Consider the following 27,975-nt stretch of genomic DNA (forward strand, 5'->3'; position numbering starts at 1 on the left):
TTCATCATGGCTGATCCAATTTTCCTCTCAGCCCCAATCTTCTGACTTCTCCCCATTTCCCGTCATGCTCTGACCAATCAAGAATCTATCAACTTATTCCTTAAATATACATAAAGACTTGGCCTCCACAGCTGCCTGTGGCAAAGAGTTCCATAGATTCACCACTCTCTGGCTAAAGAAATTCCTCCTCATCTTCATTTGAAAAGGACACCCCTTTATTCCCAGGCTGTGTTCTCTACACTTAAACTCTCCCACCTCGGAAACATCCTCTCCATATCCACTCTATCAAGGCCTTTCACCATTTCGGAGGTTTCAATGTGGTCACCTCTCATTCACTGGAATTCTAGTGAATACAAGCTCAGATCCATCAAACGCTCATGTGAAAAGATATTCAATCCTAGAATCATTTTCGTGAACTTCCTTTGAACCCTCTACAGTTTCAACACATCCTTTCCAAGATAATGGGCCCAAAACTGCTCACAGTAATCCAAATGAGGCCTCACTAGTGCTTTATAAAGTCTGAGCATTACATCCTTGCTTTTATATTCTAGTCCTCTTGAAAGAAATGCTAACATTGCATTTGCCTTCCTTACCACAGACTCAAACCCGCAAATTAACCTTTAGGGAATCCTGCATGTGGGCTCCCAAGTACCTTTGCACCTCAGTTTTTTTGTATTTTCTCTCCATTTAGAAAATTTTAAAAGTTGCAACAAAGCTATCAATTCCATCATTCAAATCATTGACATATAATGTAAAAAGAATCGGTCCCACCACAGACCCCTGTGGAACACCACTAAGTTACCGGCAGCCAACCAGAAAAGGCTCTCTTTATTCCCACTCTTTGTCACTGCTTTATCCATGCTAGAATCTAATACTCTAATAACCTGCTCAGTAATGTCCGGTTTGGGATTCACCAGGCCATGTGGCTCCAGACATCATTACAATTGTGGTCATAGCTAGATAGATACTTTATTGATCCCAAAGTTAATCACAGTGTCACCATAAAATTAAGTTACCTCAAACAGTCTAACAGGAGGGGTCATCACTTACCCGGTGATAGGTTGACTCATTATAGAGCCTAATGGTCGAGGGTAAGAATAACCTCATAAAGTGCTCTTTAGAGCAGCACATTTGTCTTAGTCTATTACTAAAAGTGCTCCTCTGTTCGGCCAAGGTGGCATGCAGAGAATAAGAAACATGTTCAGAATTGCCAGGATTCTTCGTTGGGTCTTTTGTTCTACCACAGCCTCCAGTGTGCAGTTTATCTCCTATAATCCTGTTATAATCCTATAACTGGCCTTTCTTATCAGTTTATTGAGCCTGTTGGCATCACCCATGTTGATGCCTTTGTCCCAGCACATCACCACATAGAAGGTTTTACTGGTGACAGTAGACTGGTAGAGCATGTGAGGGAGAGGCCTACATTCTCCAAAGGACCTCAGTCTCCTCAGGAAGTAGAGGAGACCCTGGCCCTTCTTGTACACAGCTCTGTGTTGGTGCCCTACTCAAGTCTGTCATCCAGGTACACCCCCAGGTCCTCACCACATCCATGTCCTCAGCATCAATAGTAACGGAGCAGTGTGTAGGCTTAGTCTTCCTCAAGTCAATCTCCTTTGTTTTGCTGATGTTAAGCTGCAGGTGGTTCAGCTTGCACCATTTGGCAAAGTGCTCCACAAGGGTCATAAAAACATAGAAAATCTACAGCACAATACAGACCCTTTGGCCCACAAAGCTGTGCCGAACATGTCCTTACCTTAGAAATTACATAGGGTTACCCATAGCCCTCTATTTTTCTGAGCTCCATGTGCCTGTCCAGGAGTCTCTTAAAAGACCCTATTGTACCACTGTCGCCGGCAGCCCATTCCACGCACTCATCGCTCTCTGTAAATAAACTTACCCCTGACATCTCCTCTGTACCTACTTCCAAGCACCTTAAAACTGTGCCCTCTCGTGCTAACCATTCCAGCCCTGGGAGAAAGCCTCTGACTATCCACACGATCAATGCCTCTCATCATCTTTTACACATCTATCAGGTTACTTCTCATCCTCCGTCGCTCCAAGGAGAAAAGGACTAGTTCACTCGACCTATTCTCATAAGGCATGCTCCCCAATCCAGGCAACATCCTTGTAAATCTCCTCTGCACCCTTTCTATGGTTTCTACATCCTTCCTATAGTGAGGCGACCAGAACTCAGCACAGTACTCCAAGTGGGGTCTGACCAGGGTCTTATATAGCTGCAACATTACCTCTCGGCTCCTAAACTCAATCCCACGATTAATGAAGGCCAGTGCACCGTACGCTTTCTTAACCACAAAGTCAACCTGTGCAGCAGTTTTGAGTGTCCTATAGACTCAGACCCCATGATCCCTCTGATCCTCCACAGTCTAGAGTCTTACCATTAATACTATATTATGCCATCATATTGGACCTATCAAAATGAACCATCTCACACTTATCTGGGTTGAACTCCATCTGCTACTTCTCAGCCCAGTTTTGCATCCTATCGATGTCCTGCTGTGACCTCTGACAGCCCTCCACACTATCCATAACACCCCCAACCTTACTGTCATCAGCAAATTTACTAACCCATCCTTCCACTTCTTCATCCAGGTCATTTATAAAACTCATGAAGAGCAGGGGTCCTAGAACAGATCCCTGAGGCTCACTGGTGACTGACCTCCATGCAGAATATGACCTGTCTACAACCACTCTTTGCCTTCTGTGGGCAAGCCAGTTCTGGATCAACAAAGCAATGTCCCCTTGGATCCCATGCCTCTCGACTTTCTCCTGGGGTACCTTATCAAACATCTTGCTGAAATCCATATACACTACATCTACTGCTCTACCTTCATCAATGTGTTTAGTCACATCCTCAAAAAATTCAATCAGTCTCGTAAGGCACGACCTGCCTTTGACAAAGCCATGCTGACCATTCCTAATCATGTTATGCCTCTCCAAATGTTCATAAATCCTACCTCTCAGGATCTTCTCCATCAACTTACCAACCACTGAAGTAAGACTCACTGGCCTATAATTTCCTGGGCTATCTCTACTCCCTTTCTTGAATAAGGGAACAACATCTGCAACCCTCCAATCCTCCGGAACTACTTCTGTCCCTATTGATGATGCAAAGACCATCGCCAGAGGCTCAGCAATCTCCTCTGTCGCCTCCCACAGTAGCCTGGGGCAGATCTCATCCAGTCCTGGTGACTTATCCAATTTGATGCTTTCCAAAAGCTGCAGCACATCTTCTTTCTTAATATCTACATGCTCAAGCTTTTCAGTCTGCTGTAAGTCATCCCTACAATCGCCAAGTTCCTTTTCCGTAGTGAATACTGAAGCAAAGTACTCATTAAGTACGTCTGCTATCTCCTCCGGTTGCATACACACTTTTCCACTAACACACTTGATTGGTCCTATTCTCTCATGTTTTCTCCTGTATTCATCCTCCTGTCCTCCCTTTATACACCCAACTATTGCTGAGTTATCAGAGAATTTCTGCAGATGACGTGATTCAGTGTTGTATCTAAAGTCCATGTGCGAAAGAAAGAGTTCAATTACACGGTGAGATGAAAATGACTGCCTTTGATAACAAGGCAGCATGTGACTGTGTGGATCGAGGGGCCCTGGTAAAATTTGTCCAACACAACAATGATTCAATGATACTTGGACAGAGAGGTGATTACGATCATTGGTCATTCGTTCCAGCTCCTGGAGATCCTGCAGCACCTCCTCAGGGCAGTGTCCTATCACCTTCTGCCATGAGGTCAGAAGTTCATTAATGGATTTCACAGTGCCTAATTCTATTTTGCAATTCCCCAGAAGATGAAGACATCCATGTTGTTATGCACAAGATCTGGGCAATGTTAGGGAGATGGGTGGCGAGTAACCTTCAGGCTACTTCCTTCAAGTGAGAGCCTAACACCCATTAGATATTCAGTGACATTACCATCACTGATCCAGGCCATCAACATGCAAATAATCATTACTGGCCAGAAACTTGTGTAGGCCAGCCACATGCACTCAGTGGCCACTTTGTCCTGTACCTAATAAAGTGGTCACTAAGTGTATGTTCATTGTCTTATCCCACTGTAGCCCATCAACTTCAAGATTTGACGTGTTGTATACTCAGGTATGCTCTTCTGCATGCCATTGTTGTGCTGCTGCTGAGGCCTCCGTCGGTCAGAGCTAACCATGGATATTGTGTCCTAGCTGTCTAGATACGCAAGCCTGGGCAGAACGATATGGAAAGCAAGTTGTTGCCCATGTAGCAAGCTCCCCCTCTCCATACATCTGATGAACCCAAAGGAATCGTAGAGACCGCTGCAGTTGGGTACCAGCAGCGTCACAGGGTTGCCAGTCAGCGTTGAGCTCAATGTAGGACTGCCTTAAGGACTCCAGCTCTGGATGTTTCTCTCAGGGTTTACTCCTGAAGCCTTTCCCATGAGTGGGTATAACCACAAGGCAGTGGCGGTTTGAAATCAGAGTCTTCCTTCTAGATGAGCTGCCAACCACGGCTGATGAGCCCCATCGGCCCGAAGCGACTGGTTTTAAGGTGCCAGTAACCTGCCTTTGCCCCTTCTCCTGTCAGTAGAAACAGTTCTGCCGGGCTTAGTAACTAAGCCATGCATGAAGGCCAGGAGCTGGACTTGATTGTCAGAGGCTATTTGAAGCACATGCCATTGGGAGCATTTAATAGGTAGTGGGAGCGTATCTCCATTACCATCCTGGGCCATAAAAACCACTGTTGTAACTCATGGTTATTTGATTTACTCTCACCTTCCTGTCAGCTTGAATCAGTCTGGCCATTCTCCTCTGACCTCTCTCATTAACAAGGCATTCTCACCAACAGAATAGCCACTCACTGGATGTTTTTTTGTCACACTATTCTCTAAACTCCAGAGGCTGTTGTGCGTGAAAATCCCAGGAGATCAGCAGTTTCTGTGATGCTCAAACACCTTGTTTGGTACCAACAATCATTCTACGGTCAAAGTCACTGAGATCACATCTCTTCCCCATTCTGATGTTCGCTCTGAACAACAATTGAAACTCTTGACTGTGTCGGCATGCTTTTATGCATAGAGTTGCTGCCACAGGATTGGCTGATTTGATATTTGTGTTGATGAGCAGGTGTAAAGGTGTACCTAATAAAGTGGCCACTGTGTGTTTGTACTATGCTTACAACAGCAGTGACTGCCACTGTGACACCTCAAAGCCATCCCACCATCTACAAGGTGCATATCAGGAATACCATTCATTCGCAGGATAAGTGAAACTACGAAGCCAAAGAAGCATAATACTGCACAGAACAAAGTCACCATCTTGCTCATGTTATGTCCAGCATCCTAAATATTCATAGTCCATCATATGGTGACTACGGTGGGTGCCAGCTACAAAATGAACTGCATTTACTTCATAATTGCATTTACCAGCCAGCGTTGTCCTAACCCATGACTTCTACCACTTGGAGAAACAAGGGCAGCAGCCATCATGGAAACACTGCCACCTACAGGTTCTCTTCATTATCACGGCACCTGAATCTTGTAGTTCCCTGCCCGAGATCCCTGTGGGAGTCTTCACCAGAAGGACTGCAGCAATTCAAGACGGTGCCTCATAGGCAGTAGGGGATGGCAGCAACTGATGGCTTTGCCAATTACTCCTGCATTTCAAAGTAATTTATTTTTATTCAAAAAATAAACTTTATTCATCATAAAAATATATACAAAGAAAGTCCTGTTGAAGGGTTCCGGCCTGAAACGTCGACTGTACTCTTTTCCGAGATGCTGCCTGGCCTGCTGAGTTCCTCTAGCATTTTGTGTGTGTGTTGCATTCGTAGTAGTTACATGCAATAGTGCAAACAATGTTTTAAATTAAAAAAACACAAGTACCATCTTCTCACAATATACAAGGTGATTGGCTACAGTTTACCATCACTGCAGAACTTTTGTGTCCAGGACAAAGAAGCGAGCAGGCAGAATTGTTGCAGGCACTATCCACCCAGCAAACTGCCTTTTCTGAAAGCTCCCTTCCTGCTGAAAGTGCTATTAAAACAAAAACTTCACACCATCTTAAAAGGATTTTTCCCCAATCAGTTTATCTGATCAATCAATCTAGTTAGTAGTTAGTCCCCCAAACCTCCCCCCACCCCACCCCATTTAGTGGAGTTCAGGATTTGCAAATCCAGTCCATTGTCCTTTCCTTTTTTTTTTATGAATCTTTTTATTGATTGTTACGTACCCCGTAACTGGGTTGCCAAACCAGCAGAAATGGACCACTAGTTGGAGTCTGGATTACTAGGAACTAATAAAGTTTTATTAAGAAAATAAGTAACACAGTACTCTAATCATAAGGATATAAATGCAACAGGTTAGCAATGATAATACACACATGTACACAGAACTAGGATAATAGGAATCAAACCAAGCTCTATCGCAGTCTAGGGGTAAAATGATCAGTCTTAAGTGACGCAGAGTTCAGTTCAGCTTAGTACAGTTCGCAGTAATCGCTGTTGTGCCGTTGGAGGGGGGGGGAATGCAAATTTGATTCAGGCAGACCTTTGATGTCTTCGCAGTTGGTTTTCGGGCGGACCCTTTTATGTCTTCTATCCTGCTGTGGTCACTGACTGTGACCCCTCCGTTCCGGATACGACCGTTCTTCCGCGGTGAACCCGGCACCCAGGCAAGGGCGGACACACACACCAGGTTCCCACCGATTGTACCTTTACACCCTGTGAGTCTATGGTTGGTTCCCACGAACCGGACCTCCAAACTCCCACCAACTTGTGGGGGCACACCGCTGTTCCAGGGTCTCGTTATCTTGTGATCTCATGGTGTGTCCCGTGCCTTAGCGAACCTGTTCTTTTTATCCCCCTGCTGGGGTATCGCCTGTCCATCAAACTTCAAACAGTTCAGGTTCAAAGCAACCGGTCTGTCAATATTCTGAATTGTGTTTCTTTTCCGTTAATCTCTCTCTCCTCTCTCATTAACATTTTGAACGTTTCTCCATTGTCTCCCTTATCTTTCTCATTAGCATCAATCGTCTGATAACTTGGTTTGGTGTCACATGATTTAAAAGGAACATAAATACAAACAAGAGGAGAATTATCTCAAATATATGTATCAATAACCATACAAACAGAGATTAAAGTAGACATTATCAAAATCATACATAGTGTTAAGCTAGTGTATAATAAAAAAGAAAACAACAATTCTCCTCTTATCAGTTCGTAAAGAGGAAAGAAAAAAACTTTGAATTTTAAATGAGGAAAAAACAAAACCCTCTACACTATACTAAAAAAATTGGGGGACTGGGCAGTCTATTTTGAAGATATGACCAGAAAAGAAAAGGAAAGACTTTCTGATCAAATCTAAAACTTCAAAAAAAATTGGAAGAGTAATAAATCAAATCAAATGAAAATATTGAATAAAAGGTTGCCAGATTTGCTCAAATTTAAAGGATGTATCAAATGTCTGACTTCTTATTTTCTCTAAACTTAAACAGGACATAATGGAGGAAAGCCAATAAAAGACAGTAGGTGGATTAGAATCCTTCCACTTCAGTAAAATGGGTCTCCTAGCCAATAAAGTTGAAAAGGCTATCATACGTTGAGCAGAAACAGGAATATTTCCTGGTTTTAAAAACGCAAACACAAGGAATTCTGCAGATGCTGGAAATTCAAGCAACACACATCAATGTTGCTGGTGAACGCAGCAGGCCAGGCAGCATCTCTAGGAAGAGGTACAGTTGACGTTTCGGGCCGAGACCCTTCATCAGGACTAACTGGAAGAAGAGCCAGTAAGAGATGTCAAATCTCTTACTAGCTCTTCTTTCAGTTAGTCCTGACAAAGGGTCTCAGCCCGAAATGTCAACTGTACCTCTTCCTAGAGATATTTCCTGATTTCGATGGGGTAATCCCAAATATTGCCGTAAGTAAATTAGGTTGTAGGTCCAGATCCAAGGCTTTTGATAATGTTTTAAAAACATCTCTCCAAAAATTGTCTAGCTTTGTACAAGACCAAAACATATGAGTTAAAGTGGCCTCCTCACTATTACATCTGTCACAAATAGGATTGATGTTGGAAAAAATAGGTGCTAGTTTATCCTTTGACATATGGGCCCAATGCACTACCTTGAACTGTATCAAATAGATGAGTTATTAACCAAATGAAGAATTTTACTCCATTGATTATCTGAAAATGACTCTTGAACTTCCAATTCCCAGGCACGTTTAATTTTATCATTAGATATCATTTGTAAATTCAATATCCGTTTATAAATTATAGCTATCAACCCTTTTTGAAGTGGTTTAAGCTGGAAAAGAACATCTGTCATGTTAGGTGGATAAGCATAAGGGTAATTTGGCAGCAAACCACGTAAAAAAATTCCTAATTTGTAAATATCTAAAGAAATATATATTAGGTAAACCATATTTATCCACTAACTGAGAAAAAGACATTAAACAGTCCCGTAAAAATAAATCTGAAAAAGTTGTTATTCCCTTGGTTTTCCAAATTAAAAAGGTCTTATCCAAAATTGATGGTTTAAAAAAATAATTAAAATGGATATTACTGGAAAGAACAAAATTATTTACCTCAGAAAATCTACGAAACTGAAACCAAATTCTTAAAGTATGTTTAATAATAGGATTAAAGTCTTGTCTACTAATCTTAGAAAACGAAAAAGGAAGAGGAGCTCCCAGTAAAGAGGCCAAAGAGAACCCCTTCACTGAGTTTTCCTCCAAATCCAACCATGAAGGACATTCATGTATGTCTGAGTAATGAATCCAAAAAGTAATATATTGCATAGTAATTGCCCAATAATACATTCTAAAATTTGGCAAAGCCATACCACCATCCTTTTTAATTTCTGTAATAAAGGTTTACTCAATCTAGGATTTTTATTATTCCAAATATAAGATTATAGAATCTATTCTATCAAAAAACGTTTTAGGAGCAAAGGTAGGAACTGCCTTAAATGTACACAGTATAAGAATTTTGGTAGAACTATCATTTTAATAACATTAATTCGACCTATTGATAACGTCATAGGTGGCCATTTAGAAAGCATTTGTTGGGTATAGTCAATTAATGGAAGAAAATTATATTTATATAGGTCCTTAAAATTTTTAGTAATTTTAATACCAAGATAAGTAATTTTTAGCAATACTAAAAGGTACTTGATGATATTGATCCGAGTAATTATTAATGGGAAATAACTCACTTTTATATAAATTTAATTTATATCGAGAAAAACTACTAAATTCAGAAAATATAGATAGCATAGGAGGAATAGATTTCCTAGGATCTGAAATATAAAGTAACAGGTCATCTGCATACAACGAAACCTTGTGTATTTTGTCTCCTCTCTTAATACCCTGAACAATATTGGAATCCCTAAGAGCAATAGCAAGGGGTTCTAAAGCCAAGTTAAATAATAAAGGGTTAAGAGAACATCCCTGCTGAGTACCTCTGTATAATCTAAAGTAAGGAGATGTTTGATTATTAGTTATAACCGCAGCCATAGGTGCGTGATAGATCAATTTGATCCAGGAAATAAATCCCGGACCAAAATTAAATCTCTCCAAAACCTCAAATAAGTAAAACCACTCTACCCTATCAAAAGCTTTCTCTGCATCAAGAGAAACAACACATTCAGATTTTTTAGATGGAGAAGATTGAATAATGTTTAATAATCTTCAAATATTAAAATGTGAATACCTATTTTTAATAAATCCAGTTTGATCACTGGAAATAACACTAGGTAGGATATTCTCAAGTCTATTAGCCAAAATCTTAGAAAGAATTTTGAAATCCACATTCAGTAAAGAGATTGGTCTATAGGAAGCGCATTCAGATAAATCTTTTTTAGGAATTAGTGAAATTGATGCTTCATAAAAAGTTTTTGAGAGATTCCCAGAGGATATAGAATCAGTAAAAATTTGACATAAATAAGGTGTAAGTATTTCAGTGAAAGTCTTATAAAATTCCACTGTATATCCAACTGGTCCTGGAGCCTTGCCTGATTGGGAAGAGGATATAGCCCTTGCTATTTCCTCTTGTTTAATAGGTGCATCTAATGTGTTCATATCTTGGGTAGAAATTTTAGGTATATTCAATTTTTGAAAAAATCTATTCATAAAAGTAATATTGTCTGAAAATTCAGATTTATAAAGGTTAGAGTAGAAATCCATAAATATCTTATTAATTTCCTAAGGATCTACCGTTTCGGTTCTATCAGGTCTTCGAATTTTCAGGATCTGTCTTCTAGCCATAGTTGCTTTTAATTGACCAGCCAATAATTTGCCTGACCTGTCCCCATGTATATAAAATTGGCTTTTAAATTTAAGAAGTTGCTACTCAATGGGAAAAGTCAAAAGCAGATCATGCTGTGTCTCCCCTTGGCAGCTTATGGAGTAAGGCGCGTTTGTCGCAGCTCCATCTTTTACAACTTTCTTTCCACTGTTAGATTTGTTTAAAGTTTGAAAACTTATTACTTTTGCTGAAGAATTTATGATTTAATTGCGATGGGTGATACTTGATCTGGAATTGAATTAAGAGGTGGCAGAACTCTTCCCGAAGCTGAACAAAGAAATCAGAGGAATTCTCTACTTTAGAAAGAATGATCTTTTTAATAGAAACTATAAATGCTAAGATCAGTTTGGTAGACACCAAAATTGATAAGCTGACGAACACTAATGCAAAGCTTGAAAAAACTATTTGTGCTGTTCAGGAATCTTTGAAGAATTTGGAAGATCAGTATCAGATGCTTAAACAGAGCACTCATAGAATTGAAAGACAGCAGGAGTCAACGAGTCAAACTCTTAAAGAACAAGAATTGAAATTATCTTCTATGGAAAAGAAAATTAATGAGGTTATTTCAGAGTTATCAAGAATTAATAAGAAAACAATCGACCTGGAAAGCGGAAGTTGCGGGATAAATTTACGCATACTGGGTTTGCCTGAAAATACGGAAACCGGTGAGCCATTAAAGTTCTTTTCGAACATGTTATATTCACTTTTTAGTGAGATTCTTGAAGCCTGTCTGCTACTGGACAGAGCTGACCGAATTTGACGTCGCAAGCCTTCAGCTGAAAAGAAACCTCGTCCTATTATAGTATGTCTGCATTATTTTACAACCAAAGAAACTATTTTTCGAGATGCAAGGAAAAGGGATAAGCTAATTTATGATGGAGGAAAAATTCCTACAGTTGAAGATTTTGCCCCAGAGAATTATGCTGAAAGAATTAAGCATCGGGAAATCATGGCTGAACTTTATAAGATTAACTGCTGTCCCTCTCTGTGTTATCTGACTCGTCTGATAATTACTCCACCTAACTCTCACTCAAAACTGATTGACTACCCGGAAGACGGTTGGAAATTTATAAAGGAGTTTAAGTCCATTTCGTAAGCAATTTGAATAGTTAATCCTTAGCTGGGAGCTGTTTGTAGCGGCTTTGATGAAAGTCCGTTCCACGTTTTATGAGTGCCCAGATATGGACTTGGTTGATTTACTCAGATCCGTTATTGCTTACTTTAATAGTTAATATGATTTTGGACTATTATAATTATTTACTTTTTCTTTGATTTGTAAGTCTTTTAACATTAGTTGTAGTTTATTAGTTGGTTGGATTTATCTTTTTTGAATACATGGTTACGTATTTTAAATGAATCTAAGATGGCCTTCGTTAGTTCGGTGTTAACTATCGCTAACATAATATGAAAATATTTGGAATTTGTTATTTATGTATCTTTTGTTATGTCTTTCTGCTGGTGGCAACGTATTACATTGTAAGCAACAGCTGCTAACTGGAGACAGGGGTCAAGGGTCATTAGGACAGCATGCCGTCTGTCTATTGGACAGTTTCCGGGTTTTTGGGAGAGGAGGTTGGGTATATTAGACTAGTTTTTTTTGACTGGGCAATCCTGTGAGGCTTTTTCTGTCAATTATCTTGTTTTTCTTTCTGATTGAGTCATGCTTTGTCCTTTTTTCGGATTTAGTTTGCACCTGTGCATTAGCTTACTTCATGAAAATTTTAAATTAAGTTTTAAATATGAATTTTAATAAAATGAATATAATATCTTGGAATTTGAATGGTATGAACCAACCTATTAAGCGCAGAAAGATCTTTAAGAAATTAAAAACACTTCATGCAGATATTATTTTTGCGCAGGAGACTCATATCCGTAGGCAGGATGAAAATCGTTTCTTTAAATTTTGGAAGGGACCCTTATTTCATTCTTTATCAGTAAATAAAATAAGAGGGGTATCTATTTTTATTGATTCTAAAATCCCTTTTGTACATTTCAACCTGGTTACTGATTTAATTGGAAGATATTTAATTGTTACTGGTCTGTTATGTGGTCAAAGGTGGCTTTGGTGTGTGTCTATGCACCTAATATAGATAGCCCTGAATTTTTTAAGAAGCTATTTTCTGTGTTGCCGAAAATGGTAAATTCAAAACAGATCTTAAAGTGGTAAATTCGAAAGTCCAAGTGATTTACACAGTCAATTAAGAGAGACTTCTCTGGAAATGGATTTCTTCAGAGACGTGACGTTACTGCTGATTCTGTCCAAAGGATTAACGACGAAGGAAATAAAATGGCTTAAAGGAATTGACCTTTTTCTGGCGAGTGAACACTGCACAAACTTCCCTGATCTTGCAGGAGTGATCTCAGATGCAGGTCACTATTTCTGAAAGATTCTATAAGGTTGATCCTGTATTAAACCACCAAACGACACCAACTTTACTCGATCCTTCGGGTTCCCGTACTTTAGTAAGGTCTTCACTCTCCATACTAGACCTACAATAGAATGTAAAACTCTACTTTAAAACAAAACTGCATCATGAGACGAATACGCTGCATAACTGAGTAACTGATGAACTAACGAAAACTAACTGCGTCACAACAGGGGTTTCCCATTATATACCTGTTGAGAACATGTCATCACGTGACCTCACACTGGCGGGGAAAATTATATCACCCCACCATCACAAGACCATTACATCAGGCTCACAAGATACTCAATTACATCATGGTCATAAGACAGTCACAAGATACCCGCGACGTATGTAACACCTTCGATTGATAGATCATCCACCAATCAGTCGCTTCCTAATAAAGCTGCGACTTGTATTAATTCTTTTTTATTAGAATACGGTCTGGTCGACATTTGGAGATTTATGTACCCTAAAGATAAGGATTTTTCTTTTTTTCACATGTATATCATAAATACTCAAGAATTGATTATTTTTTGTTGGACATGCGTTTGGTGCCCTCCGTTGCAGATTGTGCGTATGATGTCATTGCGTTGTCGGATCATGCACCTATGAAATTAACTTTGAAGTTTTCTGATAATATACTGAAGGTACCTCAGTGGAGATTTAATGTTACTTTGCTACAAGATTCAACCTTGTAAGTTTTATGAAAGAGCAAATTTCTCTATTTTTTGAATTAAATACGACTGAGGGAATGTCCAATTTAGTTATTTGGGACAGGATGAAATCTTTTCTTAGGGGACAGATAATTTCATACTCAGTTGGTTTAAGAAGGAAAACCAAGGTGGAATCTTTAGTGATTACTAATAGGATTAAAGAAATAGATAAAGTTTATTCAGTAATGCCTAGTGAAGATCTCTATAAGGAAACACAGTCCATTGTCAATCAGCCTGAACCCTTGTCCCACAGCCTCGGTGAACTGTCTCACAGTTTTTGGGCTACAGTACTGGGAATGGTCTTCTTCAGGGTGTGATTAGGCTGATCAGTCTGTGACCTTGTTCCAATCTCTGTCCATGATGTTCTGCAGAGGCGTTCGATTGGATTCCCAATCACCATTAGAATCCCCTTCTATGTCAGCAGGTTAAGCTCTCATTTGGCAGCTACTTGATTGTGAAGAGTCACTGTTCTCTTCCTCCTCCTTCACCTTCAAGTTGGAACATAAGAACATAACATAAGAAAGAGGAGCAGGAGTAGGCCATCTGGCCCGTCGAGCCTGCTGCACCATTCAATAAGATCATGGCTGGTCTGGCCATGGACTCATCTCCACCCACCTGCCTTTTCCCCATAACCCTTAATTCCCCCGCTATGCAAAAATTTATCCAGCCTTGTCTTAAATATATTTACTGAGGTAGCATCCACTGCTTCATTGGGCAGAGGATTCTACAGATTCACCACTCTCTGAGAAAAGAGGTTCCTTCTCATTTCCATTCTAAATCTACTCCCTAGACTCTATGTCCCCTAGTAGTAGTCACCTTCCAGTGGAAACAACTTCCCTGCCTCTGCCCTTTCATAATTTTATATGTTTCTATAAGATCTTCTCTCATTCTTCTGAATTCCAGCAAGTACAGTCCCATGCGACTCGATCTCTCCTCATAGTCTAACCCACTCATCTCTGGAATCGACCTGGTGAATCTTCTCTGCACTGCCTCCAAAGACAGTTTATCCTTCCTCAAGTAAGGAGACCAGAACATTTGCAGTACTCCAGGTGTGGCCTCACTAGTACCCTGTACAGTTGCAGCATAACCTCCCTGCTCTTAAATTCAATCCCTCTAGCAATGAAGGCCAACATTCCATTTGCCTTCTTGATAGCCTGCTGCATCTGCAAACCAACCTTTTGTGATTCATGCACAAGCACTCCCGTCCCTCTGCACAGCAGCATGTTGCAATTTTTTGCCATTTAAATAATAATCCGCTCTTTCATTTTTTCCTCCAAAGTGGATGAACTGGCATTTACCAATGTTGTACTGCATCTGCCAGACCCTTGCCCACTCACTTAACCTATCTATATCTCTCTGCAGAGTCTCTATATCTTCTGTACAATTTGTTTTTCCACTCAATTTAGTATCATCAGCAAACTTCGATAAACTACACTCTTCCAGACCGTTAATGTATATCGTGAACCATTGCAGGCCCAGCACCGACCCCTGCAGCACACCACTCACCACTGATTGCCAACCAAAGTAATGCCCATGTATCTCAACTCTCTGCTTTCTATTAGTTAACCAATCCTCTATCCATGCTAATACATCACTCCCAACTCTATGCATCCTTGTCATCTGGATAAATCTTTTATGCAGCACTTTATTGAATGCCTTCTAGAAATCCAAGTAAATAACATCCATCTGTTCCCCTCTATATCCTCAAAGAGTTCCAGTAAGTTTGTCAAACAGGACCTGCCTTTGCTGAATCCATGCTGTGTCTGTCTGATGGATCCATTTCTTGCCAGATGCCTCGCTATTTCTTCTTTAATGATAGCTTCAAGCATTTTCCAAACTACAGATGTTAAACTAACTGGCCTGTAGTTACCTGCCTTTTGCCTACATCCTTTTCTGAACAGTGACTTGACGTTCACCATCTTCCAATCTGCTGCGACCTGCCCAGAGTCCAGAGAATTTTGGTAAATTATTACCAAAGCCTCTTCTATAATTTCTGCCATTTCTTTCAGTACCTTGGTATGTATTCCATCAGGACCAGGGGACTTGTCTATCTTCAGGAGTGAACAAAGTTCACTCATGAATCTGCTTTGTAGTCAGCCTACATGATTACCATCACTGGAGAGTGGTGGCATTGATCACTAACTCTCCCCTGCCAGGACAGTCACTCAGGACTTCCTGAGCACTGTCACAAGTTCTGAATCAAGTCTATTATCACTGACAAAAGTTGTGAAATTTGTTGTTTTCTAGCAGCTGTACAATGCAATACAAAATTAAGTATGTCCATAAAAATAAGTAGTGCAAAAAGAGAGCCGAAGGTGAGGTAGTGTTCACGGGTTCTTGGTCTGTTCAGAACTGTGAAGGCAGAGGGGAAGAAGCTGTTGAGTGTCTGTCTTCAGGCTCCTGTGCCTCCTCCCTGGAGTTGAAGTGACCTGCAAGATAGCCATTACTGATAAAGTACAGATTCCAGCATCTGCAATCTCTTGTATCTCCAGATTACTGTGAACCTTTGGCGCAAATGTGGAGTGACAGGAAAACTTCCAGCTGCAGAGTACATTGTTCTCAGTCTGTGTGAAATTTCAAAATCTGATATATCTTTCCTTTTGTTTGTTTAGAAGAAGAGAACATAAATATCCTGATTAATAATGCCGGTGTCATGAGATGTCCTCACTGGCAAACAGAAGATGGATTTGAAATGCAGTTTGGTGTAAATCACCTTGGTAAGTCTGCACTGTTTTCCTTTTCGGCTTTGTATTGATGAACGTGTTTGGAGATTCCTTGTGAGCATGGAATCTGCATCTGTAAGATAGAATCAAATAGACATTTGTACCCTCGTGTTTAAGTTTTCCATTAGCTTTAGGATAAAATTGCTCATTTTTGAATTATTTTTTTCTTCCCTTTCTTCTTTGGGTGCATCTGCAGTGATCCCTGGCCAAGAGATCAGCTCTGCGGCTTCTCTGTGAAACGCCATCAGAAAATTAAGTTGCTTTTTAATATTTCCCCTGTCCTGGCTAAAGCCCAACAAATGCTGGAATCACACTAGTTTCCTATGGCTGGCAAGCATTCCATTTCTTTAATTGTGGAACTAAGAGGTTATGCACCTGAAAAGGTTTGTCGATTGGTCAAAATATACAAAAGTGCTTGGTCTTGAACTAACACTGTTTCCTGACTATGTTGAAATTAATTGTGAACTCAGTACAGTGGTCTGGATTCTGTGATCATTAATGAAATGAGGGCCTCATCACTGACTTCCATAAGTCATGGCTGATCCTTTTTTAATCTCCTCCTCAGCCCCATTTCCCGGCCTTCTCCCTGTAACCATGTCCAATCAAGAACCTATCAATCTCTGCATTAAATACACCCAATGACCTGGCCTCCACAGCTGCATGTGGCAACAAATTCCACAAATTCCCCACCCTCTGGCTAATGAAATTTCTCCACATCTCTGGCCACAACTTTGCCACAAAGCCATCAATTCCAGAATCCAAATTATTGACAGACAGTGTGAAAAGCAGCAGTCCCAATACCAGACATCCCACCCTGCAAAAACTCATTTCAGGGAGATATCACCACCATTTCAAGGAGGTTAGCACCCCCTCCCCGCAACACCATATCCTCCCCACCCCACCTGTCGACCTCCAAGGGTGTATGTAATACTTTGTTTAGTGATTTTGTCTAATCTGTAAACCAAGTTGGGTATATGCAGCAAATGTGACATTAAAATATGTGCTTATATTATCATGTTTATTCTATTACAACTTTAAGCAAGTCTACAGGGAGTTTAGCCTCATCACTTAGGACATGAATAGCGTAGCTCCTTAGCAGCTAGCCAGCTAGTTTAAATAACGTTAGCTATGCTGTAATGACACCTGTTAAACTCACCTCAACATGCCTTTTACATTTTAACCCACCATGGACAATAGAAAAGTCACTGTTGCAAACAGTGCAGCGAGCAACACTGTTATTATTTTTCAGGTCGACTGTAAAGCCCGCCCACAGAGAAAACTGATAGGTCTACTTAGCAGGGGTCCCCAACATTTTTTGCACCGCAGACCGGTTTAATATTGACAATACTTTTGCGCACCGGCCAACCGGTGGGGGGTGTTAATCACGACCGGAATATAGGTGGTAAGTCAATAGCATCATAACATTTTAAGTAACGTTTGGATATTAAACACACAGTGCATATTTTCCCCATATGAACATATAAAATCATTGTAATACACCAATATCGCTGAATCAGTGGGAGCCCTGGGCTTGTTTCCCTGCAGCAAGACGGTCCTATCGAGGGGTGAGGGGAGACATCGATACTTGAAGGGGGTTCCTTATGTCCAGTCTATCCCGCAATTTAGTTTTCGTTGCATTCATGCAGAAAACTCCACTTTGCAGCGATATGATGTTGGAAATGGAAGCAACGTTTTCAGTGCTTTCGTGGCTATCTCAGGATATTTAGCCTTGACTTTGATCCAGAATGCCAGCAGAGATGTTATGCCAAACAAACTTTTCAGCCCGCCGTCATTTACAAGCTCGAGGAGTTGATCTTTTTCCCGCGCTGACATGGATGACGCGTGTGTAATGATCTTGCGTGCGTGACAGGGAATGAGGAAAGGTGCAAATGACTTGTATTGTTTCATATCGCCAAATCATATTGTTTCCTCATGGCGTGGTGGTTGGGGTCCACTCTTGGCACGAAGAGAGACCAATCAGGATGCTATCTATTTCCGGGATATTGTATATAATTTCCGGGCATCAGGGAGCCACTATCGATATGCGGGAGACTCCCGGATCTTCCGGGAGAGGTGGGATGTCTACAATACTGACCCTGAGGAACACCACTGGTCATGGTAGCCAACCAGAAAAGGCCCCTTTTATTCCCATTTGCTGCCTCCTGCCTGTCAGCCATTCTGCTCTCCATGACATTATCTTTTCTGCAATGCCATAAGATTTTATCTTGTTAAGCAGCCTTATGTGTGTCACCTTATCAAATGCCTTCTTAAAATCTAAGTAAGTGACAGCCACTGCCTCTCCTTTGTCTACCCTGCTTGTTACTTACTGGAAAAATTCTAACAAATGACCTGACTTGGTCCAACCAAGTAGAGTTCACTGCCAAGAAGGCCCACCAGCGCCTTTACTTCCTAAGAAAACTAAAGAAATTTGGCCTGTCCCCTAAAACTCTCACTAATTTTTATAGATGCACTGTAGAAAGCATTCTTCTAGGGTGCATCACAACCTGGTATGGAAGTTGTCCTGTCCAAGACCGAAAGAAGCTGCAGAAGATCATGAACACGGTGCAACACATCACACAGACCAATCTTCCGTCTGTGGACTCACTTTACACCGCACGCTATCGGAGCAATGCTGCCAGGATAATCAAGGACACAACCCACCCAGCCAACAGACTTTTTGTCCCTCTTCCCTCTGGGAGAAGGCTCAGGAGCTTGAAGACTTGTACGGCCAGATTTGGGAACAGCTTCTTTCCAACTGTGATAAGACTGCTGAATGGATCCTGACCCAGATCTGGGCTGCACCCTCCAAATATCTGGACCTGCATCTCGGTTTTTTTGCACTACCTTACTTCCCATTTTTCTATTTTCTATTTATGATTTATAATTTAAATTTTTAATATTTACTAATTTGAACTATCTTTAATATTTTTAATATTTAATATTTGTAATCCAGGGAGTGTGAAGCACAGAATCAGATATCGCTGTGATGATTGTACGTTCTAGTACCAATTGTTTGGCAACAATAAAGTATAACAGATTTGTCAGGCAGGATGTCCCTTTACGGAAACCAAGCTGACTTTGACTTATTTTATCATTAGTCTCCAAGTACCCCGAAACATTTGCTCTCATGTTTCATCTTCTTATAGCTTTTTAGTTGCCTGGTGTTGGATCTTAAAAACCTCCCGCTCACTGTTGCTACCTTATAATCCCTTTGCTTGGCTTTTATGCAGTCCTTAACTTCCCTTGACAGCCATGGCTGCCTGCCCCTGCCATTTGAGAACTACTTCTTCTGTGGGACATATCAAACCTGCACCTTGTGAACTATTCCCAGAGCTATCTCTGCTTTGCCATCACCCTTGCCAGTATCCTCCTCCAATCCACCTGGGCAAGCTCCTCTCTTGTGCCTTTGTAATACTCTTTATTCCATTAAGATACTGATACATGTGACAAACAGCTGTCTACAAAGGTATGGTCCAAGACTATGCTGTGGCAAATGTCATCCACTCTTTAAGAAGGAAGGAAGGAAGTCAAAAAAAAAAGGAAATTATGAGCCAGTTAGCCCAACCTCAGTGGTTGGGAAAGTGTGTTGGAGTCCATTATTAAGGATGAGGTTTTGGGGTACTTGGAGACTAATGATAAATTAAGTCTAAGTCAGCATGGTTTCTGTGAAAGGGAAATCTTGCCTGATAAATCTGCTGGAGTTCTTCAAGGGAGTAGCAAGCAGGAAGGACAAAGGAGAAGCAGAGGATGTAATTTATTTGGGTTTTCAGAAAGCATTTGATAAGGTGTCACACATGAGGCTGCTTAACAAGATAAAATCCTATGAATACTGGCATGGATAGAGGAATGGCTGACAGGCAGGTGGTACTGAGTGGGAATAAAGGGGATCTTCTCTGGCTGGCGGCCAGTGACTAGTGGTGTTCCTCAGGAGTCAGTATTGAGACGGCTACTTTTCACATTGTTTGTCAATGGTTTGAATAATGGAATTGATGGCTTTGTGGCAAAGTTTGCAGATGATACAAAGATAGGTGGGGGGTAGATAGTGCTAAGGAAGCAATGCGATTGCAGCAGGACTTAAGTCATATTAAAAGAATTGTCAAAAAAGTGGCAGATGGAACACAGTGTTGGCAAATGTATGATGATGGAATGGCAGAGCAGACTTGATGGGCTGAATGGCCCAATTCTGCTCCTGTGTCTCAAACAAGAGAAAATCTGCAGATGCTGGAAATCCAAGCAACGTATACAAAATGCTGGAGGAACTCAGGTTTTTGGCCCGAAACGTTGACTGCACTTTTTTCCATAGATGCTGCCTGGCCCATTGAGTTCCTCCAGCATTTTGTGTGTGCTGCTCTCATGTCTTATAGTCTTATGGCCTGGAACCAAGCTGTCCTTGTGAAACTGAAGTAGGTGCCAGTTGAAGATGACACTCTGTATCACTTTTAAGATGCTTGGGTGAATCGATTGGGTTATCCATCAGAATCAGATTTGTTATAATTGTAATTATTATTATCATTGATATATGACATGACATTTGTTTTGTGGCAGCTGTACAGTACAAAGAAATGAAATTCTACAAATTACAAAAGTAAGTAAATAACACAAATAAGCATTTGCGAGGTAGTGTTCACGGGCCATTCTGAAATCTGTTGGTAGAGGAGAAGCTGTTATGAAAACGTTGAGTGTGGGTGCTTCAGGTCCCTGTACCTCCCGTGTCAGAATGGAACTGCTCAGCTAGTGCTGTAGATGGTTTTGGAACATCCCAACTCTTCAGCTGTGATGTTACTTGGTCCCATGTTCGTACTGTCAGCTGCTCCGTGATATCAGCTGGAGAGATCCAGATCGGCTGAAGACTGACGTCAGTGGTGGGGGACTGGGTATCTCAGGAGGAAACAAAGTTGGCCCAACCTCTCAGCATTTCCAGCTGAATGTGAACAGGAATGTTGCAGCCTTGACTCCAGCATTCATATGCTAGGCTTTGCCATTCTTGATATTTGGGATGTTCTTAGCATCTTCTCTTCCCATTAACTTGCTAATTGCACCCTCCCCCCCATGATTCATAACAAAGTGTGCCAAGCTTTCATATTATCTGACTGATCAGGGATCGCTTAGTTCTGTTCATTCCATAGTATTTTGGTCATTTAGTGGGTTTTCACTATGTTGGTGCCTCATTAGGTCTGCCTGGTGCTGTTTCTGGCATCATTTCTGCTGCTTATTGAACCAGGTTTGATTCCCTTGGATTGACAATAGAGTGAGGAGCATGCTGGTCCATAAGGCTACACATTGGGGTATCACACTCTCCTGTCAAGGGAAGCTTAACAGGTTTGGTCTGTATTCTTTGGAGTTTAGAAGGGGGTGACCTTTATGAGACATACAAGGTGCTAAGCAAGCCTAACAGGTTAGATGTTGTGATGTTCTCACTAGTGGGAGCATCATGAATGAGGGGACATAGCTTCAAGCAAAGGGGCCAGTCACTTAAAGCCTTCCTGCAGTGAGCAGTGAATCTATGTAGTTCTCTACCTCAGAGAATTGTGGAGGATAATCCATTCAAAGTAGTTAAAGTAGAGGTAAATAAATGTTTGAAAAATAGGGGGATTGAGGGCTATGTGAACTAGCACAGAGAATGAATTGAGGCCTAGTGATCACACTGAATGGCAGATCAGGCTTGAGGGACCAAATGGTCTTGTGTGCTGTCCTTGTGCATTAACACTGCTGCTTACCACATGCAGTTTTGATCTGTCAGATCTCTTCCAAGTTAACCTCATTTCGAACTATTCCCATGCCTTGTAACTTGACCTAATGTCCTCAAGTATCTCCACATAAAATGCATGGTGATCAGTTCCACCAGTTCTGTCATCCATAGATTGATGAGGATGACCTCAAGTCTGTTTTTCCTTCATGATGGTTCACTTGTGACATGTCAAGACTCAGTTTGGCAGCTATGCCCTTTGGGACTTGGCCAGCTCAATTTGAGTTTGGTTTGCTCTTTGCTTGCAGTTACGTTTTAGTTTTAGCTTTTGACTGATTTAATATATGCATGGTTTCTGAGGAAGAGCCCTCCTTTGTTCTTTAAAGAACCCTGAAGGTAGTAAACTGGCCTAGCATTCTTAACTTCACCTGAAGCCTAGGTGTAATTTGAATTGATTGGCATGCCTTCTGTAAATATTCCTTACCTCCTTCTTCCAGGCACCTATTCATGAGATTGAATGTGTTGTTCTGCTGCCATTGTTTTTGTTTGAGCTTCAGCGTGTATAAACCAGATGAACATCACGTGGAAGCAGCTGAACCCAGTCCTCCCATTACCTTAACAACCTGTAACAAGGTGCTTTACAAAATGGTCATGATTACAAATGCAGTAGGTGTGCTTATCAATCTTTTCCAGTCCAGCTATCCTACTTCACAATTTGGACTAGTCGTTCAATTCTAGCTTGGATTAGATATTATAAATCAGGGACTGAACTTGGAACTTCCTGGTTCATATAACTTATGATATACCATATGGTGTGTTTAATTGCAAAATCATCAGGGAGTTTCCTTAGCACCAGCCTCTGTCCCAATATCTCATTTGCAAGCTGTGTGGAGTTCTGATGCACTCTTGCTAGCTGTGAGATGGTTGTCAACTTTCTTCGGCTGTCCATCGATTTTCGATGTTGACTGAGGCCTGGGCAAGGTTGAATGGAAGACCGGCAGTTGCCCATACTGCAAGTCTCCCCTCTCCCTCCTGTGGAGAGGTTGTCAACTCGCACACATGTGAATCCTAAAACTGAACTGGAAAAATTGCAAAGAATATTTTGTTTCTCAAAGTCATGCCCCTAGACCTGTTCTGAGGTTTTTGGTGTAATGTTTTCTAATTCATTAAGTTCTTGCACTTTGCTTCTTCTCTTAGTGCAAAAGGAGCATCTTTAACTTCAAGATGTCCCCTTACCCTAGCCAATTGAGTTTTTTTAGTTGTTCATATTTTTCCCAAAACAATTAGCTGTGAGGGTGTTGAGAAGGTACCAGCAGTTAATACGTGCTATTAGCACCAAAATCAAATGAACCATTATGGTTTTGATCATTTAAAGATCAGAATTCTTTATATAGTAAGATAACAGTGTACACAAACTGCAAAATATCCCAGATATCAGCGTTATGGGAAAGAGATTTTTCATAAAAGGCAAAGAAATGTCTCAGGAGCCAATATATCAGCTCATCTTTCAAGGGGATGAACCCTGGCAAAGTGTCGGACTCTGACGGTGTACCTGGTGGGGCATGGAAAACCTGTGCCAACCAAATGGCGTGAGTGTTCAAGGACACCTGCAATTGGAGATTCCCACCTGCTTCAAAAGGGCGACAAGTCATACCAGTGCCCAAAAGGAGCGGGGTGAGCTGCCTCAACGACAGTGGCACTCATATCTACCATGATGAAATGCTTTGAGAGGTTGGCCATAGCTAGAATCAACTCCTGCCTAAGCAAGTTCCTGGACCTACTGCAATTTGCCTAACACCACAGAGTCAGTTCAGAATCAGAATCAGAATCAGGTTTATTATCACCAGCATGTGATGTGAAATTTGTCAACTTAGCAGAGCAATACAATGCAATACATAATATAGAAGAAGGAAAAAAACAAAATAAAATAATAATAATAAATAAAGAACTAAATCAATTACAGTATACGTAGATTAAGTAGATTAAGAATTGTGCAAAAGACAGAAATACCAAATATTTAAAAAGTGAGGTAGTGTCCAAGGGTTCAATGTTCATTTAGGAATCAGATGGCAGAGGGGAAGTAGCTGTTCCTGAATTGCTGAGTGTGTGCCTTCGCTGGAGGTCCTTAATAATGGATGCTGCCTTTCTGAGACACTGCTCCCTGAAGATGTCCTTGGTACTTTGTAGGCTCGTACCCAAGATGGAGCTGACTAAATTTACAATCCTCTGCAGCTTCTTTCAGTCCTATGCAGTAGCACTCTGCCCCCCCCCCCACCATACCAGACAGTGATGCAGCCTGTCAGAATGCTCTCCATGGTACATCTATAAAAGTTTTTGAGTTTGTATGTTGACATACCAAATCTCATCAAACTCCTAATAAAGTATAGCCGTTGTCTTGCCTTCTTTATTACTGCATCGATATGTTGGGATCAGGTTAGATCCTCAGAGATCTTGACACCCAGGAACTTGAAGTTGCTCACTCTCCACGCTTCTGATCCCTCTGTGAGGATTGGTATGTGTTCCTTCGTCTCACCCTTCTGGAAGTCCACAATCAGCTGTTTCGTTTTACTGATGTTGAGTGCCAGGTTGTTGCTGCGACACCACTCCACTAGTTGGCATATCTCACTCCTGTACACCCTCTCGTCACCACCTGAGATTCTACCAACAACGATTGCATTGTTGGCAAATTGATAGATGGTATTTGAGCTACGCCTAGCCACACAGTCATGAGTATAGAGAGAGTAGAGCAGTGGGCTAAGCACACACCCCTGAGGTGCACCAGTGTTGATTGTCAGCGAGGAGGAGATGTTATCACCAATCCACACAGATTGTGGTCTTCCGGTTAGGAAGTTGAGGATCCAATTGCAGAGGGAGGTACAGAGGCCTAGGTTCTGCAACTTCTCAATCAGGATTGTAGGAATGATGGAACTAAATGCTGATCTATAGTCGATGAACAGCATCCTGACATAGCTGTTTGTGTTGTTCAGGTGGTCTAAAGCTGTGTGGAGAGCTATTGAGATTGCATCTGCCATTGACCTATTGTGACGATAGGCAAATTGCAATGGGTCCAGGTCCTTGCTGATGCAGGAGTTCAGTCTAGTCACAACCAACCTCTCAAAGCATTTCATCACTGTCGATGTGAGTGCTACCGGGCGATAGTCATTAAGGCAGCTCACACTACTCTTCATTAGGCACTGGTATAATTATTGCCTTTTTGAAACAAGTGTGAAATTCTGCCCCTTAGCAGTGAGAGGTTGAAAATGTTGAATACTCCTGCCAGTTGGTTGGCACAGGTTTTCAGAGCCTTACCAGGTACTCCATCGGGACCTTCTGCCTTGCGAGGGTTCACTCTCCTGACAGCCTAACATCGGCCTCTGAGACAGAGATCACAGGGTCACTGGATGCAGCAGGGATCTTCACAGCTGTCGTTGTGTTCTCCCTTTCAAAGCAGGCATAGAAGGCCTTGAGTTCATCTGGTAGTGAAAATATCGCTGCCATTCATGTTATTGGGTTTCGCTTTATAGGAAGTAATGTCTTGCAAACCCTGCCTCATTCAAAATTGTCTCTTCGCCCTTGAAGTAGCCCTCTGCAAATCATACCTGGCCTTCTGGTACAGGCCTGTGTTGCCAGACTTGAATGCTACAGATCTAGCCTTCAGCAGACGACGTACCTCTTGGTTCATCCACGGCTTTTGGTTTGGGAATGTAGGGTAAGTCTTTGTGGGCACACACTCATCCACACAGGTTTTTCATGAAGTCGATAACAACAGCAGCATACTCATCCAGGTTTGAAGATGAAACCGTGAATACAGTCCAGTCCACTGATTCAAAGCAGTCCTGTAGGTGCTCCTGTGCTTCCCTTGTCCATACCTTCTTGGTCCTCACTATTGGTGCTGCAGTCTTCAGTCTCTGCCTGTACTCAGGGAGTAGAAGTACAGCCAGGTGATCTGACTTCCCAAAGTGAGGCAGCAGCCGATACAATCTCACTGGCTCTCCATTCAGCTTTGAGTCACCTGGACAAAGCAATGCCTACATCAGGCTGCTGTTATGATTATAGCTCACGATCATATCCTCAGTTCTAATCAACAAGCTCAAAAGCCTAGGCCTCTGTACCTCCCTCTGCAACTGGGTCTTTGACTTTCTCATCTGGAGAACATAGTCAGTGCAGATTGAAAATAACATCTCCTCCTCGCTGACAGTCAACCCTGGTGCATCTCAAATATGCATGCTTAGCCCACTGCTGCACCCTCCCTACACCTGGGGTTCCCAACCTTTTTTTATGTCATGGGCCAGTACCATTAATCAAGGGGTCCTTAGATCATAGATTGGAATCTCCTGCTCTATACCCACAACTGTGTGGCTAGGCACAGCTCAGAAGCCATCTATAAATCTGCCAATGCCACAAATATTGTTGGCAGAATTTCAGATGGTGACAAGGAGGGAGATAATCAGCAGGTTAATGTATTAGTGAACCACCCCAGGGTCACATGAGTGCCAACAGTCCTATTGGTTTTAAGGAATGGAATTGACATTCTGTAACACATTGACTGTGAATGTAACAATGAAAAGGTATTGCCTGGTTTATTCTTGTAATTTATACTGTGAATAAAGTTTATTTTGATAAAAAGATTCTACTTTTCCCTGTGGATCACATTGTGACCCAGGATTTCTTCTCCGTAACACACAACACATCAGAAAGAAAACCAGCGGAAGTTCAGCCTGTGGCTGATCACGCCCCGCTCCCTTATTTACATACCACAATGCTTTGCGCAATTGAAAAAAATATATATAATTCCTTTCGTGGTTCGCATTAAGGCTTTGTAAATCAACTTTCTGCTGCTTGGAGAAGTTTTGTTAAATCGTTGTTTCTCTTCCAGTGTGATTTTGGTTACAATTGTAGCTGGTCGTATTTACTTTAGAAGGGTAGGGGATGTGTGAGGAGAGAATGGAGAGGGTTGAATATCAGTATACTCTGGTTTCTCTTCAGATCGTATAAATCTTTCGCCTTTTACTAAAGATTTCCGTGGAGAGGAACACTCAGAGTCTCAGACAATTTTTTGTTGCCCTGCTTTGGTAGGGCTGCTCTAACGTGAAAAATAGATTTTGTCTGTTGTTCTGCTTTCTTCATTGAGTGTTTCAGGAAGAGGCTGGACTTTTCCTTCAACCCTGCCTGAGCTGTTGCTTTTCTCCAACTCTGGCTGCTGGGCATGAGTCTCAACATCCTCCATGAATCCCTTCCATCCTCCTCCACACCTTCTCTGCAAACTCACAGTGAGCAAAGAGCTGAGTCACTGACTCTGCCTCGCTGCAGTCCTCCCGTGGGTAGTGGGGTGTGGAGACGACGTTCCGGGCATACAGGAGGGATCTGACTGGAAGGGCCTCTCTCACCGCCAGCCAGGTGAGGTCTTGGTGCCTGTTGGTGAGTTCTGGTGATGAGGTAATTTGCCAGATGAACTGGACGGTCTGCTCAGGGAACCACCCCACTGTGTCCATCACACCCTTCTCCTGCAGGCCATGACGTGCTGACCACTGCCTGATGGCCCTGTGATCGAAGGCGTTGACCTGGAAGAACTTTTCTACGAAGGACATGTATGGCGGCAACGACCAGCTGATGGGAGTGTTGTGCAGGAGTGGGGCCAGACCCATCCTTTGCAGTCAGGGTGACAGGTAGAACCAGGGCACATAGTGGTACTTGGTGCCCACGTATCTGGGATCCACGCACAGCCTGATGCAGCCACACACGAAGCTGGCCATCAGGGTGAGGTTCTTGCCCCCATTGTCCAGGGACTTGTGCATGACAAGGAGTGAGATAGATCAGCAGGTCGAATGGTGTTGCAAGAACAAACCTGCACTCAACAACAGTAAGATTGGGAAGGTGATTGTGGACTTCAGGAAGAGGAAGTAGAGGGAACACACCAGTCCTCATCGAGGAATCAGCAGTGGAGAGTGTGAGCAGTTTCAAGTTCCTGGATGTCAACATCTCTGAAGAGCTGTCCTGGGCTCAACATTTTAATGTAATTACGAAGAAGGTACAGCAACAGCTATTTTTCATTTGGAGTCTGAGGAGGTTTGGTAGGTCATCAAAGACTAGCAAATTTCTACAGATGTACTGTGGAGAGTATTCTAACTGTTTGTA

At 41.8% G+C, this 27,975-nt stretch overlaps 1 protein-coding gene and 1 non-coding gene across 5 annotated transcripts in view; both read left to right on the plus strand.

The window, feature by feature from the left end:
• LOC140201499 (retinol dehydrogenase 13-like) overlaps positions 1–27,975 on the plus strand; it is an 82,039-nt gene that overhangs the window by 35,173 nt on the left and 18,891 nt on the right. For all 4 annotated transcript variants that reach the window (XR_011886882.1, XR_011886881.1, XR_011886883.1 and 1 more), the window contains one exon: positions 16,044–16,148. Coding sequence is in view for 1 of the 4 variants with exons in the window: in XM_072265693.1 (XP_072121794.1) it covers positions 16,044–16,148 (105 nt within the window). In the remaining 3 variants the exon portion in view is untranslated. The remainder of the gene's footprint in view (positions 1–16,043; positions 16,149–27,975) is intronic.
• LOC140202380 (U5 spliceosomal RNA) lies at positions 26,807–26,920 on the plus strand. The gene has a single exon (XR_011887095.1). It is a non-coding gene; the product is annotated as a U5 spliceosomal RNA (small nuclear RNA).

This window comes from Mobula birostris, chromosome 8 (genome assembly GCF_030028105.1).
Source record: "Mobula birostris isolate sMobBir1 chromosome 8, sMobBir1.hap1, whole genome shotgun sequence".
In the NCBI taxonomy this organism is placed as follows: Eukaryota; Metazoa; Chordata; class Chondrichthyes; order Myliobatiformes; family Myliobatidae; genus Mobula; species Mobula birostris.